The sequence below is a fragment of the Capsicum annuum genome, chromosome 7 (assembly GCF_002878395.1).
Source record: "Capsicum annuum cultivar UCD-10X-F1 chromosome 7, UCD10Xv1.1, whole genome shotgun sequence".
Classification (NCBI taxonomy): Eukaryota; Viridiplantae; Streptophyta; class Magnoliopsida; order Solanales; family Solanaceae; genus Capsicum; species Capsicum annuum.
This window is the reverse complement of record NC_061117.1, coordinates 35522875-35543171: the sequence shown is the minus strand read 5'-3', so window position 1 is coordinate 35543171 and position 20297 is coordinate 35522875. Positions and strand designations below refer to the sequence as shown.

At 33.2% G+C, this 20297-nt stretch overlaps 1 protein-coding gene across 1 annotated transcript; it reads right to left on the bottom strand.

Moving 5' to 3' along the window:
• Positions 1 to 440: 440 nt before the first annotated feature.
• LOC107855213 (mitochondrial outer membrane protein porin 4) lies at positions 441 to 12824 on the bottom strand. The gene is made up of 7 exons (XM_016700205.2): positions 12666 to 12824; positions 9825 to 9895; positions 7642 to 7709; positions 5907 to 6017; positions 5675 to 5761; positions 2055 to 2263; positions 441 to 1023 (listed from the first exon to the last, which is right to left on the bottom strand). The coding sequence occupies exons 2-7, from the start codon at positions 9871 to 9873 to the stop codon at positions 717 to 719; spliced, it is 831 nt and encodes a 276-aa protein (XP_016555691.2). The 5' UTR covers positions 9874 to 9895; positions 12666 to 12824; the 3' UTR covers positions 441 to 716.
• Positions 12825 to 20297: the final 7473 nt, after the last annotated feature.

Sequence of the window (20297 nt, the reverse complement as noted above, 5' to 3'; positions counted from 1 at the left end):
AGAGATGGCAGTACCATCCGTGTCAAGGCTGATGAATATCCAATTCCAACAATCAATTCACAGTTCTTTTTCAACAAGATAATAGAAAATTTTAAACATTAACTAATGACCTCCCCAAGTACATACAGAAAGGTTGTTCCGATAAACCATCAGCTCAAAACACATTAATATTTATGCAGCCCATAAATTAATGTGAAGCTAGCTGAGGCACTGATCAAACTCCATGTTTATAGGCTGCATAATTTTTTCTATCATATACATCCACGATCTTAATGTTGATACATCATTATCAACCAGAAATACAACCATAAATAAAGATATAAAACAAGCACTTGATTTTAGATTACTCATTAACCAATTTTTCTCCAGCTGATCAAAGAGAAAACAATACATATTAAACAAAAATCTACATCATTAGAAGAGCAAAAGCAGACAAAATGTTGTGTAAAGCGCTAGGCACCATGCCTATTTCATTCTCCAAAAAATACATTGTATCAGTAGTTTCAAGGTGATAGAAAACCAGTAAACCTTGAAAAGGCTTATGCAACAATGCTCCTGTAACATACTCTTTCAAATTTATCATCATTATATGAATCTTGACCAAAAAAAATATGATGTAAGATGTAAGTAAGGGCCACAGTTTAGGCCTTCCAAAGATTTTTAACAAAAGTCAAGATACCAAGTAAAATTGGTTGGAATTAAAGAGAGCAATCCTTTTATGGCTTCAAAGCAAGGGCAAGACCCAACTTGGGCACTGAATTCTTTGCCTTCGTTTCATACTCGGCTGAGAAAGTAATAAGTGACTTTGGCCTCCATTCCCGCTGGCAAAGCATTGCAATGTTACCATTGTCAGAAAATCTAGTTTTCACGGATGTTAGTGGGTCGACTTTGTGAGCACTCCCGATGCTGAAGCTGTTCTCGTAGGTAGATAATCTGTGTATCATCTCTGCACCGACTTCAGTTCCATTTACTGGATTCACCAAGTGTACATATGATGCCCTCACAGCTTGTCCCCTGTCCGTTCTACATGGATAGCAACAAAAGGCAGATTAGATACTCGAGATGTGTGCATAAAAGTTTCCATTTTTTATGCAGAAAGGACAAGCTAAATCTTCAATTTTTGCTCACGAAAAGGCACAGCTAGATAAACATTGCTTTTGACAGAATGAATAAAGCTGATGTACATCATCAATTATGAAAATAAAAATTAAACTGTGCTACATCAATATGGTTGAGGAAGCCACAACACTGCATGCAACTTCAGCCATCAAAGCGAAGGGCAGAAGTCCGCACGCATTCTCAGAGGCACGTGCTCAGAGGCACACTTAATCTTGAACAACTTTTTATGAGGTCAAGAAACAAATGAGAAATAGAATTAAATTCCAATTACAACCCCCTCATTGCAAAGCACCATATAGAGTTATATCCCAGACATGCAGACTTCAACATATGTTTTTTACACGTTATAACAAAAATGCGCCACTCAAGAAGTTCAAACACAATCTTTTTAATGTACTTGTTTCAACAGGAAAACACCCTTCAGAAATAGCAGCAAGTTTAGTTGCTTCCCCAACTATCTTGGGATTGAGGCCACAATTATTGTATACATAGTTGCACATCCATTTAACTACTACAACAAACAAAAGCTTGCCGTTCTTTTCCTTCCCTTAAGAATGTCCAGATAAATTGTACTCCCACCGTTTCAATTTGTTTGACCTATTTTTGATTTGGTACGGAGTTTATATGCCTATCAATCTTGTGGTCTTAAACATATCATGTGGAACGTTGAAACTAAAGAGGTAGGAAAGGGTCATTTTTTTTGAAACATACATCTTGGGAATAAATGCTGAAACAAAGAGCGCAAGGCAGGCAGAAATTGACAACTACACTTCAATATTCAGCATAACATTTTGACATAACAAATAAAGAGCATATAGCTGCATGTTGCACAGTTGGATTGACAATCCCACCTTTACTTAGCTAAGAGGAAAACATTTGAAGAACTCAGAAACAACAAGAGTATATTAAGCAGAGAACAAAACCAGAATACTTACAACATAATTGCAGCAGAAAAATCCGGTTTGTTAAAACTAATCCCTGCATTGCACTTGGTAAAAGAAGATGAAGCAGTATTAAATCCAATTTCACCACCAAGGGCTAAATCCTTGCTGCCAATAGCAGCCGAGAGCTCCAAGAGAGGAGAGGGATTTAAGCCAACACTGGAATTGATGGCAGCATGCGGATGAAGGTACTGAACATCGAGCTGAAAATACAAAAAGAATGATTCAAAAATTGATATGGAATCCACAAACCAAAAAACATAAAGATTGTTTTATGTCAGACTTATAAAATACAGCTTGAAACCATAGCACATTGGAAAATATGTACAACATACTATAGCTAAAGGTTTCAATAGATTTGACTCTTCCAGCCTCCAGGCATGTACATGAGTCACACTGTCTTTTTACGAGGTAAGGTAGTTTTATTGAAGCGAGACAGTATTTAGATGCTATTTGTTAACAGCCAGAGCTTGTTCCTTTAGTTTGACACGATAGATTCAATTGCTTTTTGATGTGCCTCAAGTTATAAAAACTTATTCCAGGAGGCCAACAACAACAACAACAACAACAAAGCCAGTGTATTCCCACACAGTGGGGTCTGGGGAGGGTAAAATGTACGCAATCCATACCACCACCTCCGGAGAGGTAGAAAGGCTGTTTCCAATAGACCCCCAGCTCAAGCTCAAGACAAAGAATAATAAACAAATTCATAATAAAGCATGAAACAAGATGGAATAACAAAAATAAGACACCCATACAGTAATACCCTATACTAACATAGGGTAATACCCTATACTAACGAACCAAAGACACCCCACAGGAGGACAAAATAAAAAATTAAAAAACTTAATAACGGTCATGAGACAATTACAGGGTGGTTTTTTCTGTAGAAAAAGGGGCAGGGCTTTAGAGGAAGGTATTCAGGAAAAAGGAAAAGGGAATTCTGGAGAGTTCTAGCCTCGCGAATGTCTAGGAATGCTGAAATCTGTGTAATCTTAATGTTATGTATTGTATATCTTAAGGTGTTAGCAGTTTCCTAGTGGCTGTTTCAGAATTCTGGTAGTAATATCAGTGTTTTTAGTATAAAAAATCAGTATTTGTACCTTTATTTATTGTTTCCTATAGAAAAGTCTATCAATTTGGTATCAGAGCAGTAATGTCCGGGTATGGTGAGTAAAATAAAGGGACGCATTGAACAGGTAGAGACGAATCTAATAGGGGTAAGAGAAGATGTCAGAAAACGGGAAGGATGGTTTCAAGAAATGAGAGTCTCTTACAAGAATTGAAGCCCAAGGGCGAACTGTGACGGCGGAAGCATCCCCTTCTCAAACCAAGTCCATCGGAAACCAAGAAGAGGGAAGCAATGTCAACTTGGGAGGAGAAAAAGATGGGAAGAAGTTTCGAAAACTACAATTACTAGTTTTCGAAGGAGAGGATCCTTTAGGATGGATTTTCAGAGTGGAACAATATTTCGCAATGAATGAAATTTCTAAAGTGGAAAGTTACGGGCAGCAGGTGTTTGTTTGGAAGGAAAAGCCATAAATTGGTATTATTGGATGGAATCTCGCCAACAAATGTCAACCTGGGAAGACTTTAAAAGAGAGTTGTTGAACCGATTTCATGATTCTAAAAAGATCAACCAATATGTTGTCTTAATGGGGCTGAATCAGACTACCACAGTCACTGCATTTCGTGAAGAATTTGAAAAGCTGTCAACATCTATGAGTGAGGCGTTTGATGAAATGTTATCATGAGCGTTTTTGAATGGTCCGAAAGAGGAAATTTGAGCAGAAGTGATGCTTTTACGGGCTCAAACATTGAGGGAGATAATGGAGATGGCTTAAAAGGTAGAGGATCGAAATTCTGTTTCGCAGGAAGTTCAAAGTTTTAAATTTGAACCAAATACAAGAAGTTCATGCAATAAACCAGTTGGGTTTAGATCCAATTATCCTCGAGTCGCAAACATACTTGAAACACGTGACTCAAGAACTGGATCAGCGGGTAGAAACACTGATTCACCAGTGCATACTACCGCAAAGTCGACTAAAAATCAGAGGGACGATTCAAAAGGTTGTCCGATCCAAAATTTGCTCGAAAAAGACAACAAGGGTTACGTTTTAGATGTGATGAAAAATTAGGCCCCAATCATCGTTGTAAAAATAGGCAGCTTAACCTATTAATTATTTCAGAGGCATCCAATATAGATGAAGGTGATATGGACGAATTCTTTGAGTCTACCGGAGAAGATGTAGTTGAAAGGGAATCTAAGAGTACTACGACGGTGTAGAATACGCAATTATCGATTTGCACTTTCCAGATTTTCACCTTGAGGACAAGGTGACTCTTATAGGGGAGGGTAACGACGTGCCTCAAGTTATAAAAACTTATTCCAAGAGGCCAAAATAAAAAATTAAAAAACTTAATAACTGTCATGAGACAGTTACAGGGTGGTTTTTTCTGTAGAGAAAGGGGCAGGGCAGTAGAGGAAGGTATTTAGGAAAAAGGAAAAGGGAATTCTGGAGAGTTCTAGCCTCTCGAATGTCTAGAAATGTGGGAGAGTTCTAGCCTCTCGAATGTCTAGGAATGCTGAAATCTGTGTAATCTTAATGTTATGTATTGTATGACTGAATTCTATGTTAAGGTGTTGGCAGTTTCCTAGTGGCTGTTTCAGAATTCTGGTGGTAATATCAGTGTATTTAGTATAAAAAATCAGTATTTGTTCCTTTATTTACTGTTTCCTATAGAAAAGTCTTATCACTTTCTTTCCACTGCACTAGATTGCTGAAAAAGAGATTGTGATAGGTATAAACTAGGATTTTTATACTGTTCACATTAGCATAATCTGAAACATTAATATTGAAAATAATAAAACCAGTAATCTAGATAACCCACAAATTGTCTTCACTAAAAAAGTAAAGCCTCTGCTCGCATTTTCAAAGACAACTTAACAAAAAGGCCAGTCCTTCACAAGTGTATCTTTCATAAGATATTTAATTTTGAGTTGTGTGTGAATAAAGGAGTTTGGGAATTCGCACATTATCCAAAAAATACTAATTGGAAATCGAAGTAATAATAAATTAATGAGAAGTGCAACAGCCATTAAATGTTTTGAGTTCGTGGGTCCAATTCTAAGGCTTGATTGCGTCGCATGATGTAATGAACATTGACCTGAGATGATAATGCTCTAAGGAAAAGGTGAAAATGTAATTGGTGATAATATATCATACAAACTACAAGATTTACTTGCAACCACAGAATTTTTTTTTAAGAACAATACTTAATAGGTAGCACCTTAATTTTAGTTCAATTAGCAGTCAGTGACGCTCTCACCAGGTTTCAGCTAGTTCGCAGTAAACAAAACAAGCAGCTTGTACCAGTACGACCAAATGAAACATAAAGGAACTCTTGATATCACTTACTATATTATTCAAACGTAACTGGCAATAATCAATTTAAAAATTAGCTATCTTTTATCCTTTAATTTGTCTCTTTTGACCGTAGTATATGTGATAGCATGCACACTAATTTAATTCTTTGGCTCATACATGTGTTGATGTGTATCAGACAGTGCAGAGATTCTTTTGACTAGTACTTTAGAAAGCACAACTATTTACCTTGCCAGACTTGTGATCAGGAATGTTAAAGCCTAAGGACACTTTAGTGGATCGGAAAACGTCAACCAGTGTAACTTCTGTTGAGACCTGCATATACGATAACATATCAACATCACATAAGAACTCAATTCATTGAACTTACAAATAAGAGAGCAAGAGTATATCTCATGATCACAAATTAGATTATCAAGAGGACAAGCAATTGCTGGTCTTAGTGGCAATCTGCTCTTACATTGGAATAGGTGTCAACTTTGATATCAACAACTGTACTTCCGAGCTTATATTGAGTACTTATATCACCAACAAAAATTTGATCTTTCTTCACGCCAGTAGCTGTTATTCCCTAATATGAGAAAATGACGGAAGTTAGGAGCAGATTCAGATATAACTCTAAAATTAATAGGATACAGAAGAACTTCCGCAGAAAATTGCACATTATATAGCAATGATAAACATCAAAAACACCAGATTTTACAGCACATCAGCACCATCTGCTGGGAAAGGTTCTATAGTCACGACAAATGAAAGCATACCAAGTATGATTGCCAAAGAATTCACCACCATCACTTTCAAACAAATTGCAAGCTTATGCAAGAATATGAAGCATTTCTAGATCAATTTCAAGTGGATATACTTGATGGAACACCATGATCAAGCGGAATCAAGAGGTATTAGCAAATGTAACCAGTTATTTTAGACAATGTAAGGTGAGATCAGATGAGGTCCTAATACCTCTTTTCCTTGCAATTATATAACAGGTGCAAAGTCGCCTATCATGGATAAATAGAGGACAATTTCCATTTCTACCAAAACCAAAGGAAGATGCGAGTACATTTTTAAGAACTAAGAACACAAATGTTCTTATGAATATTTTTTACTATTTATATTCATTCTCAAAGGATTTTCCCTGAGTTGTAAACAAAACCTTACGACATATCACGACACCGAATAATGTTATAAAAATACTTCTCAACTAAAAAAAACAAAGAATGACCATCCTATAAAACCAGTACTCAAGACACAGTGCATGAGCCACGGTTCTTTAATATTTTTATTTGTACCCTTAAAAGGGAAGCTAGTGGATCATTAATTTTCAAAACCAAATTAAGTTCTAACAAGCCTTGTATGTACTTCAGGACCAAAACTTCATTGCGAAACCAGTAAAATATATATAGAAGTGGATGTGACCAGGTTTTAATATGAGTTGACTTGAATTATCAAATTGCAAATGCACCAATTACAACTGTGTCAGCCACATGTGGAATAAAGGATGTCTATCGGAAACAGCCTTTCTACTTCTTTAGAGGTAGAGGTATGGACTGCGTACATCTTACCCCCCAGACCCCACTAGGTGGGAATACACTGGGTTTGTTGTTGTTGTTGTTGCCTGAAAATTAGGCTATTTGGAATACTGTTAGTATACCTTAACAAGGTTGCAAGAGTACAGGAGTTTCAATACCCCATATAAATTTAACAGAAAACTAGTGTGTCAGTGTGTGGGTATGTAGTATACATGCACATACATCTATGTTTTGATGCAGTATTATTTGTTAACCCAGTCCTGCTAGAATGGCAGCACTAGGTGATTTCTTCCCATCAGCTTAAGCCTTGATGAACAGAGTTACCCCATACTTGTGTTGGTGATGGTAACAAGTACCCAGTAGAATAGTCAAATAGTCAAGGTGTGCAAATTGGCCCAAACACCACTGCCATAAAAAAAAAATCTAGTACAAAGGACAAATACCAGACTTGAAGACACATAATAATATACTTCAGAACAAACGGATGATTTTGTAACTTGAAGTGCATATTTATTCAATATCAAGATAATTAAAAAAAAAAGGCAGCAGAAAGATAGAAAATGTGTGCACGTGAAAAAGTTTGGCAGCCTTCTAAAGCCCAGCTAGAAGATTCAACTGCTCTCATAATCCAAATGAGAAATAGAAAATGAGAGAATAAGCTAGTACCACCCCACTGGAGCTCGGAATAGTTAAGGTGAACTTCTGATCATAATTGTAGTCTTTGGTCAGTAGATCTGCATGAATGTGCACAATTCACAGCCCATTAGAATAGTTTCTCATATAGCAAGAAATGCAAGCTCCCTTTCCAGAGAAGATAATCTAAGAGATGGATAGAGGTTGTCCAAATTGTTACATGATTAGATATTTAGACGAGTCTTAATATGATGCTCACTAAATAGAAATCCATTCAAGGAATTTTGATGATAACCGAACAGTCAAGAGTTCAAAACTACAGACTCCCCCTTGTCAGAGCAATCTAAGTGGGGGAAATCAGTATGAAACAAATAGTCCATTGCAGGCTATCCAAGCAAGCCGGTTAAAGTTTGAGCTCAGCTTGCCTGCTGCAATCTCTGCACAGCTTCACAGTGACCTGAAGCTAGCTCATTCAGCCTGACTTACTCTTATCCAAGGCTTGGTATAACCAATTTCAACAAGTTTAGGAGGCGAGTTTGAGCAAGCCAGCTTGAAAGGCTATACACTGTCATACTTAAAATTTAAAATGCTATACATTTATGACTTAAAATTTAAAATTTAAAGTTTAGGGTCAGGAATGAGATTATTCGGGAGAAGGTGAGAGTGGCTTCGGTGGAAGATAAGTTGCGGGAAGTGAGGTTGAGATGGTTTGGCCACGTGATGAGAAGGGGCACGGATGCCCCAGTTCATAGGTGTGAGAGGTTGGCCTTGGAGGGTTTCAAGCGGGGTAGGGGTAGACCGAAGATGTAATGGAGAGGAGTGATTAGACGTGACATGGAGCAGTTACAGTTTACTGAGGAAATGACCCTCGATAGAAAGGTTTGGAGGATGAGTACTAAGGTAGAGGGCTGAGGTGTGTGGTCGAGTCGTAGTCTGTAAGTAGGAGGGTTAGGGTAGCTTGGTTGGTAGTTTTAGATTTGGGAGAGGGGGGTCTTTGGTTGGGGTAATTGCACTTCTTTTTTGTGGATGATGCTTCTCTGTTATTTTATCATTTTGCTCGCCTTTTGGTCTACGGTCCTTCGTCTTGAGCCGGGGGTCTATCGGAAACTTCTCTACTCCCTCGGGGGTAGTGGTATGGACTGCGTACATTTTACTCTCCCCAGACCCCACTATGTGGGAATATACTGGGTTTGTTGTTGTTGTTGTATGACTTTCGTTGCCTATAATCAGGAGTATATTTGGCATATTTCCTGGCGCTGGTGAAAGTGCAATCTGTACTCCAGGTTGGGCATAAAGTCTTCCCTTTCCCATTTTCTAAATGAGTAGTTGAGCACAAAATCTTCTCGAAGGCACATATTACATGAAGTTTTTCTTTCCAATTCATTGTGAACAACTGTTAAAAGCTTATGAGATATCTGCATTACATAATGACCTAACTATACTCTTGATTTTTTTAAGTAAATAAATATTATTAATGCTTGGGCCAAACTCATCCATACACAAAATAGTATGCCAACAACAACAACAACAACAACATACCCAGTGTATTCCTACAAAGTGGGAGACGAAAAAAAACTTGATAAATAGTATACCAAAAAATAGAAAACCTACAGAAGAAAAAACTTACTACACTCTTGATAAATAGTGTTAATACATGTGTTATGACTTATACGCTACAATCACATATTTAAAATGCATGGGATAACTCATCCCACGATTGTAGTGTTATTTTTATCGCACCTTGAGGGTGGGATAACTAATCCCAGGATAACTAGTTTCCCAACAAACAACCTCTAAATGTGAAGTTCCAATAGACAGTTTCTTTTTTTTTTTTTTTAATAACTGTGGTGTCTATCCTACAAACACAGGTGCCAATAACTCTACCTACCAAGACTTGGACAAATGGGAAGAAATCACCGAGTATTTTTATCTCCGTGGAGATTTGAATCTGATACCCTAAGCAGATAGTATCTTGGGGCTAAAATCTAGAGACACCTCCTGCATGGTAGGTACTTAGTTTGTCCTGGCTGAGTTTTAGCAGGTTCAATTACCTAAACAATCTAGGAAGGAGAAACTGCTTGGTTCTTCCAATAGGTTATGCAGATCAAGTTTTAACTGCATTAGTACAGCATCACAATTGTTTTCTTATACTTCTTTTTCCCTTCCTAACAAGTGTCAAAAGCATCAGTATTCATTAAATGATGGTGAATCATTACCTCTTGCCCGTCTGCCAATTTCTGAAAATGGTGCCGGGCTCTTCTCCATCTCTTCTTCAAATGAAATGACTCTGATCAATATTAATAAACAATTAGCATACAATTAGTTATACCCACAAGACCTAAAGAAACGCAGTTAGTTAAGTGAAGGATGTAATAAGGAATGTGAAGGAAATACAACTTTTCTCCCATTATGTACAAACCATAACAAGAATCAAGCAGCGTGAAGTTTTGCATTTACAGTAGACAAATTAGGACTATTAACAAGTTGTTTCTCTGCTTTATGAACTCAATATTATGGCCTTTCTTCAGCTAGTTGTATGCCCTTGCTTGTTCTCAAGCAGAACAATCCTAAAAGAATATCTACAAAAATTAACCATATACAAGCTCGTTCTCGATGAAAACAGAAAAACAAGTACCCAAAAGAACACTAAATGAAATTATTCTGTTCCAATTTCAACAACAAATAACATATTTAAAACTAAGTATTTTCAACCAACTTTGGGGCTGAAGTGAAAAATTGAGTTACAACATCATAAACTTGCAATTTCTTTTTCTTTTTTTCTAAAATTGGTAAAAAGACATGAAATTTCTTGTGACAAGTACCTCATGACTTTCAAATTCATAAATAAACTTCTCTACAGTCTACTGTCAGCAGTGTCTATCTTGGTATCAATTTCTCAATTTCCCCATTATTAACATGAGCCTAATACATTTCTTTGACTATCAAGGCATACTATAACACAAACAGCCATCTGGTTAATGAACGTATTAACCCCAAACTCCATATATTTTTCTTTCTTTCCAGAACAACCACATTAAAATTATTAGTGAAACTTCAAACAAGTCTAATGTAAACCCCATTTTGTATATATTAGTAAGTGGCTTTTCAATTATTTGACTACCTAAATGCATTAAAACAGTATACCTATTAGACGTTACTGCAATCCAAAGAACACCAAAAGTAAAACCCACCCACACACACACAAATATCCCCACAACTTATATAAGCATAATACATTTCTTTGACTATCTAAGCATACTATACACAAACAGCCATCTAATTAATGGACATATTAACCCTAAACTCCATATATTTTTCTTCCTTTCCAAAACAAGTACATTGAAAATATTAGTGGAACTTCAAACAAGATTGCCTTCTGTACCCCATTTTGTTTACTCTCTCCATTCCAATTTAAGTCTTAATTTACTTTTTAACAGTTTCAAGAAGAATGATTTCTTTTTTTGGCAGTTCTTTAATCCTAACTTTACACATGGCTTGTTTAAGACCACAAAATTAAAAAACATTTTCATACATTGTACATATCCACAAGATTCAAAAGTTTTCTTTATTTTCTTAAACTCTATGCCAAGTCAAAATCAAACAAACAAAAAAGATCGTCCAAAATAAGTATATTAACCCAAACTCCATACATTTTTCTTCCTTTTGAAATTAAGTACATTGGAATTATTAGTGAAACTTCAAACAAGGTTTGTCTTCTACAAACCCCATTTTGTTTACTCTCTCAGTTTCAATTTGTTTGCCTTAATGTCCTCTTTAGTCCGTTTCCAAAAAAAGCACCTTTCGTTCTTTTTTTGGCAACTCTTTAATACTGACTTCCCACAAGGCTTGTTGAAAACCACAAGATTAAAGGTAATTTTGGTACATTCCACACATCTTTAATTCAAAAGTCTTGTTTACTTTCAAAAACTCCGTACCAAGAAAAACTCGGACAATCAAATTGAAACAAAGGGGGTATATTACCAAGTGATCTTTTCAATTCTTTGACTACCTAAAATCATCAAAACCGTGATCGCTAAGAAGTAAATGCAATCAATAATCAACCAAAGGAACCCAAAACTAAAACTAAAGTCCATCTCATAAAGAATGATCATTCTCTTTCCCCGTAGCTTGTTTAAGACTACAAAATTAATGGGCATTTTGAAACATTTTACATAGTTTTTTCTTTTTCTTTTTCTTTTTTTAATACCCATGTTGTCCAGGCTAGTTTCCACGCACCTTGACTAAATCCACGGGATACTTGTCACCTCCCATCAATAACAAATATCAAGTAACTCTGTCCATCAAGGCTAACGTAGATGGGAAGAATCACCTAGCATTTTTGTCTTTGCTGAAATTTGAACCTAAGAACGCAAGTTCTTAGCCCACTTTTTCATTGACTACTACGCCACCTCCTTGGGTGCAAGTGGCATTTCAATTATTTGACAAACTTTTTTCTCCATAAAGGTAATTTTAATTATTACTCCCTTCATTTCAATTCATTTGCCTTACTTTCCTTTTCCGTCCATTTCAAAAGGAATGACTCTTTCCTTTTTGGCAACTATTTACTAGCAACATTCCACATGACATCAATTTATCCCATTTTGAAATTGGTTTATTCTGCAGCAGCAACTGCTAGTTATACTAACTAGTTTTTTTTCCTCGACTAATGGCTTGACTGGTAGCAACCGGTTCTAGTAAATAAGATATAGGAACATAAGATAAAGGGTATTTTGGTAAATTTCACATATAATTAGGTTAAAAACATAAGATTAGAGAGTATTTTAATACATTTCACATATATTTAGGTTAATAGAACTAACATTCAAAAGTTTCGTGTCAAGTCAAAACCAAACAAATAAATTAAAACAGAGAGAGTATATGACTACCTAAAAGCATCAAAAATAGTCAATGCAATCAACAATCAACCCAAAACTAAAATAATCAACTACAACAAACATATTTTGTATAAAATTATATGCAATTTTTTCAATTTTCAAGATTACAAATTAGCTACATATTGCATTAAAGAAAAACTTAAATGGGTTCTCTTCACTGACCTATTTTGGTTCTCGACAGAGACGCAGAAATCGCCGTCGAGATTTGGGGTACGCAAAACAAAACGACTCAAACGTTTAGCTTAAACCTCTTAACTCTCTCTATTCAATACCTCAGGGGTTTATTTGTCTTTATAAGCAATTTATCATTTTCCTTATATTGCAACTTGGATCTTGGATCTTGGACTTGGGCCTAATATGATGAATGAGTCCAAATCACAACTGGGTCGGTAGGTGTGTTTATGGTTGGTTTGGGTTAATTATTAGGAAAAATTACATAAATCCCATATTTAAGACATCATATTACCTAATATATCTTAATATTTTAAAAATTACATAAAATTCCTATTTGCATATTTACTGGTGATACATATGTTATAACTTGAACACCCTATTTTCTATCCACTTTTCACTCTCATCTCTCTCATCATTTTACGCATCATCCTTTTTTTTCCCACAAATTACTCCCTTAAAATCTCTCCCATTTTAGTAGATTCTGAGTCAACTTCAGTTCAACCGTAATCGTTCATCCTTTAATTTCAAAAATTGGCAACTTCTTCAAAGAGGTTAGCTTTTGATTTGTGCTTTAAAATCCTTTTGTGTTGATTTATTTTATCTTCAATGGATAATGAAGATTCACCCTCATTCAGCTTGGGGATTTCACAAATTGAAACTCAAAAAGTTGTTCATTATAGTAATCAAGTAGTGGGTTTTACTGGCAATTTTGATTACACCAAATTAGGTTTTAGTGAAAATAGATCAAAGCAGCGAAACGATCCTGAATAATTAAAGATTTTTAGAGAAGCTTTAGCTGCTAAAAATTAATTTTCCGACATGCAAATGGAATATCAGGATGAAATTGAACAAATTTCCGTCTGATCAGGTATTATTTTCGCAACTAATTCATAAATGGTGATTCATATAACTGATTTTTTTAACTGGTGATTCATATGGGTGATTCATATAATTACAGATTAATTGATTACTTGGTGATTCATATTTTTTTGGGTGATTCATATGGGTGAAACACTAAAATGATATTTTAATTGGCGATACATATATTGTGTTGGTGATTCACAAATAGTGATTCATTTGACTGATTCTTTTAACTGGTGATTCATATAATTATTTGGCGCAATCAAGTAATTGTTGGAATGATGAGGTATGCCTCAGAGAAATATATATATAGCAATTAACTTTTTTATTAATTTTTATTATTTAAGCACAAACTGATTTTTACAACAAGACCCAAAAAATTTAATGTTTGCAGTATGAATATAGCTTTTCTGGTAGCAGATGTATCATAGTGATACATCTGGGTCTCATATGTGTTACTGTGATACATATGTTGTCTAACTTGAATTTAACTTGAAAATTTAATAAGGAAGCATGGCTTAGTGTTATCATTTAAACAACTGATTATTATTATTTGTTGATGATTGAAGGAAATGAATGTTGATGATTTGTACTAGCGAAACCCGACTAGTCTGGTTGAAGTATAGGTTTCATCAAATAATATTATGATCTTTATTCCTTTGGTCGTGATGATTGTTTTGGTTATTCTTGCGCAAGATTTGATCTTCATATCCAATGCTTAAAACTTTTGAACTACATTCTGCTGCATTTTTTTATGAGCAAGATTTAATTTCTATGCTGCATCCTGTTATAAGCGATGTGCAACTCGATACATTTGTTGTAGATTTAGCTTGTCTTTATGTTTCATGCGGAGTTGTGATTACTATATCTTTCTTTATAGTAATTAATATTTCAAGTCTTGTGTATGCCTTAAATGAATCACCTGTTCTTACACATCTTAGTTTTATATTAGAGTATATCGATGTGGTATTCTACTATCTTAGAAAGAAAGCAAAACTGGATACAACCAGTGAATATAGATATACCATTGTGAATTGCGTGTTCATGAACTATATCCATGATACATACACTCATTATCACCGAAGTCATTCTGAGATTGATCTCAGCTTGCATGACGAAAACGTTCGCTTAATGAAAGTGGCTTCGATGGAGAGATCAATTTATGAGATTATGCAAGGACTATGCATTCCATCTAGTATTCCATGGCATTTGATAGACGAGGTGTATGTGCCAATAAATTATAAAGGGTCGTTTCACTGGGTGTTGGCAGTCATAGTACTCAAGAAAAGATGCATTCGTGTGTATGGTTCGTTGAAAAGTCATAGATGTCATGCTAATGAAATAAAGGAGCTTGCTGAAATATTGTCAACTTATTTGACAATATCTTATTTTTTTTTTAGAAAAAAGATCGCACAAACTGGTCACTTCTAGATGCATATAAGAAAAAGATGGACCAGCACGCATTTGATGTTCACATTATTGATGGAATTATACAACAATCAAGTGATACGTTGTAAGTATCATTTATTCTTTTGAATAAGAGCTCACGACAACACATAAAATACCTACTTTTCTATTTTCAGGGATTGTGGCTTGTTTGTTGCAGCATATGCTGAATTTTTAAGTGACCGACATCAAATACCATCTTCAAAGTTTGATCCAAAAAAGCATCGTACAAGATACGCATCCTTGTTATGAGACTATGGTGTGAACAAGGCATGCACTGGATATGTTGGTGACAACCAGGATCCGCCTAGGCCTAAACGCACTTTCATTCGATCTGAGGATACAGAGATGATTGATGTTGAACCGTAGTTGTCTAGTATTTATTGTGTGACAAAAAGATATTGATTTCTTATGTTTGTGGAATTCTGGTTTTTCAGTTTTTTTATGTTTGAAAATTTCAGGATATATCATGACAACGAGTTTTTTTGTATAAAATGTCATGACATTCTATCTTAGAAGCAGATCTGGTATTAGTACTTTTGTGGGTAGTTCAACTTACATAATCTATCACTAATTTTCAGTTTTATCTATTGATATGTAGCATCACTATTTTGTTAACAATCACAAGTGATCTAATATGTATCACCAAATACCATATAAATCACCATTTATATTACTAACCAGTTTTTATATGAATCACCAAATACAACTTAATATGTTAAGTTGTATTCTGTTATCACCATTTATATTCTGTAATCATATGAATCTCCACTTTCACGAATAACCAGTTAAATAAATCACTAATTATATGAATCTCCATTTTTTAAATGGTTAAAATAAATCACCAGTTAAAAATGATTAAACCTGAATAAACTGTAACCAATATGTTGAAAATGGATCACCATGTTAATTTTAATTTCTAATATGAATCAACTAATTTTACACGAATGGTTTATATGAATCACATAACAATATTATTTTTAATATTTATCGCCAAATACCATATAAATCACCATTTATATTATTAACCAGTTTTTATATGAATCACCAAATATAACTTAATATGTTAAGTTGTATTATGTTATTGCCATTTATATTTTGTAATCATATGATCTCCAGTTTCATGAATAACCAGTTACATATATAAATCACTAATTATATGAATCACCATTTTTCAAATGGTTAAAATGAATCACCAGTTAAAAATGATTAAAACTGAATAAACTGTAACCAATATCCAATATATTGAAAATGAATCACCAATTAACATGTCAATTTTAATTTTTAATATGAATCAACTAATTTTACACGAATAGTTTATATGAGTCACATAACAATATTAAGTTTTTTAATATGTATCAATTGAAAAAAATATGATTAAAATGTGTCACCAATTAACCTGTTGAGATTAAATAGTAGTATGTATCACTTTATAATTTTGTTTAGGAAACGTACCACTAATTATATGAATCACCATTTTTCAAATGGTTAAAATGAATCACCAGTTAAAAATGATTAAAACTGAATAAACTGTAACCAATATGTTGAAAATAGATCTCCAATTAACATGTTAATTTTAATTTGTAATATGAATCAACTAATTTTACACGAATGGTTTATATGAATCACATAACAATATTAAGTTTTTTAATATGTATCAATTGAAAATAATATGATTAAAATGTATCACCAATTAACCTGTTGAGATTAAATAGTAATATGTATCACTTTATAATTTCACTTAGGAAATGTATCAGTAGCATTCCTCCTGACCTCTAACATATCTGCATAAGATAATAATACTAATGAATTATAAACAATGATCTTAAAAATACATATCTCTTTCAATTGTAAACAGAATATATCAAGCAAGGAACTTTTGAGTAATTAACTCAAATTATTAAATTCAAAACTTTGAACTAAGTAAACATGTCTAATTAAACTTTAAAGAGAAAATGTCACATCTCTGTTAGAAAGTAGATGATGAAAACTTTTCACTACTTTTTTTTCCTACCTTTCGTGGGTCAACCTGGTGGCCGTTTATATTTTGGAGGCAAAACCACATCTTCTAACACCTCCGGTGGTACATGCCAGTCTCATTTATCGGGCATTGGACAAAGCGGCATTTTATAAGTCTTCACCAGTGCCTCCTTCTTGTCGTAATTTGAGGAGTATAGCTTCATTTTCTTTACATGTTTGCTTTTTCAAAACAACAATAGCATACGCGCATGGTATCTCATCAAGCTGAAATCTGCCACAGTTGCAAGTTCTATTATCCAACCTAATAATGTATTTTCTTCCTTCTTCATACACACCGTATATGTATTTAGTTGATTCCCTAATCTGAAAATATTATTCCAAATTTTTTTATGTAAGTCAACATAATATATGAACCATAAAAGACCCAAATTAATTAAATATAAAGAACAAAAATTCAACAAAAGGCATATTTCAACAGATGTATCAGAATAATACATATGACTCCCAGATGTATCACTTTGATACATATGTTATCAGAATGTTAAAAAAATCTGCAAATCAACTTAGTTAAAGTATAATGATTATTATTTTAACTTACCATCATATGTGATGACTTTGCCTCGTTCAATTGAAGAATTTGTTGAAATCGACCTATAAATATATCAGTACCAAGCTTACAGGAGGACTTGAATACCCAACTACATTCCGGCGATTTGCACAACAATACATAACTGAAATATACGTCAAAAAAATATATCGCCAATATGAAGTTACGCTAATCTTTTTACATATGAATCACCATATACCATATGAATCACTACTTCAATCAAAAAAATGAACCAATTAACCAATGAATAAACAATTAAGATGTATCACAAATATGAACTTAATCCGTTATTCTTTTTCATTATATGACTCACAGTTATATGAATCACTCGACATATGAAAAAAATGTAATTGTATGTTTATTGTTGTAGGTGTCGTCTGCTTCTGATGTATGTTCATATTTCATTGAATGCAATTTTGTTTTACGACATATCAAAACAGAGAATGGAGCATCAGTGTTAGCAAATTGGAATTGAGAGGGACGAGCAATAAAAGACCTCCTGCAGACAAAAGCACACACCTGTCATCGCACTAGGTGGTTTATATCCACCTCTCCCTTAGCACCAGATTGTGCAAGTCCAATCATCATAGCTTTGCCTTCATCACGAACGCTTTGCACATACTGCAAGAATATTTGTGGTTTTCCCAAAGCTTCAACAGCTACGTCAACACAGTCATCAGTTCCATTGAAAAAAAATCAGAAATTTTAGATGGGAGATCAATTTTTTTGTTTCAAAATTGAAAAACTTTGAGCTTCTGATCTGGTTTGCTTCAATTTTGAACTCTTGTCAAATGGAATTGCGTTTTTAACGCTTGTAATAGTTCTGGCTAGATTTGCATTGTTAAAATCAGAGAAAATTAATTGCTTCCTTAAATAACTACCAGATCTATTTTATATGTATCATCGCTTAGCAAATGTATCACCATTTTAAAATTTCGGGATAAGATGTAATTAGCAAAAAAAAAACAGAATTTTATGTAATATTACTTAAAAGTATTAGGGATTTATGTAAGTTACTCTAATTATTAATCAAAATCAAAACCAAATTAATATAATTAATTTTAAAATTATTAAAATCAAATTAAATTAAATATAATATATATTTATCTATTTAGTTTGAGTGTTTGATTATTAATAATACACGAGAAATAAAAAAAATGATTCATTCAAAAGAATAAAAAAAGATAAGCATTCATTTAAAAAGAAAAAATTATGTATATGTAATAAAAATTATTCATACAAATATATTATGCATATATAATCATAAAAATTATATATATAATTATCAATTTGGTTCAGTTATTTCTTTGATATTTTTTAGCAACATTAAAACCAAATAAAATATTAATGAATTTTTAAAATATAAAATCAAATTAAATAATTTATTTAATCGATTTGGTTCGATTTTTTAATTTGGTTCTATTTTTACTAAAATTATGAACACCCCTATAGGTCAAGTTGGTTCAAATATTTTTAATATTAAATGAAATTAATAATGTTTATTATTTAATCATAAAAATTATGTCAAACCAATGAAAGTCAAATTTTTTGATCTCAGATTTTTTTAAAAAAATTCCCGGGTCTTTTTTTGATAAAATCTTTGTATAAACATATAATTGGCCTGTGCTTTAAATATTTGTTTAGTCCTAGAAAGACACAATTAGTTAAGGTATTTTTAAGAAAATAACATAAAATTTGAGATGAACGATGACACTAAAATTAACAAAATCTTCAGCAACACAAAAAGAATGAATTGCATAAAATAACTAAGCAAATTGTAAGTCATAATGAAAATAATCATAATCAAATGCAATTATTTTTGTTATGTCTTGTTAATTAATTTACTTCCGATATCTCTTTTTCGGGATTATTTTTCTTGAGCTGAGGATTTATTAGAAATAGTAGAGATAAAAGGTTTGTATACACTCTAACTTTCTCAGTCCTCATTTTTGTGAGACTGCATTACGTGTGTATCTATTGTTGTTGTATGTTTTTATTTGTTTGATCATTTTGTATACGTGGTGTGCTGAAATATGTTGTTCTTTACTTCCGATTTTCTAGTCTTTTGGTAATATTTCTTTATTTAGAATTGTTGAATATTTTTGCCCTCCACGACAAAGTTTAATTCGAGTTTCTTTGATTTTAAATAAAATTACTGTAAACACCTAATTTTTTGACCCAAACCTAATGTTTTTATACCATTTTAATGTTCAATTAATTTTATTTTTTTTTATTTTAGGAATTTTAAATTTATCTTATTTTTTTGAGGTTTGTTAAAAATTTTGAAAACCACAAAAATAGAGTCACATTTTAAATAAGTTTTTATTTTATTGTTTATTTATTTGTTTATTTATTTTTAGAAATTTTTTTTTCTAAATTATATTTGTTTTCTTCTTTCAACTTTTAATAAAGAATGTTGTGATATTAATATTTCTTAATCATATTCCTAAGACTAGTTATTAACTTATATTATATTTTATTAGTTTTTAATTATTTTTATTTTATTAATAATAATAATAAAAAAAAGAAAAAAAAAAGAGACCTAAACTACCCAAACCACCCCACAATCCCGCTCCCTCACAATCTGCTAATCCTTCAACTCCCACGATACACAATCTGCACAACACTTCTTATATAACACAAAAGCACACACACTATGGAGACACCACACACGGACAAGGCAAAGGCAAGAAACAAAAGAGAAAAATCAAAGAAAAAAAAAACAA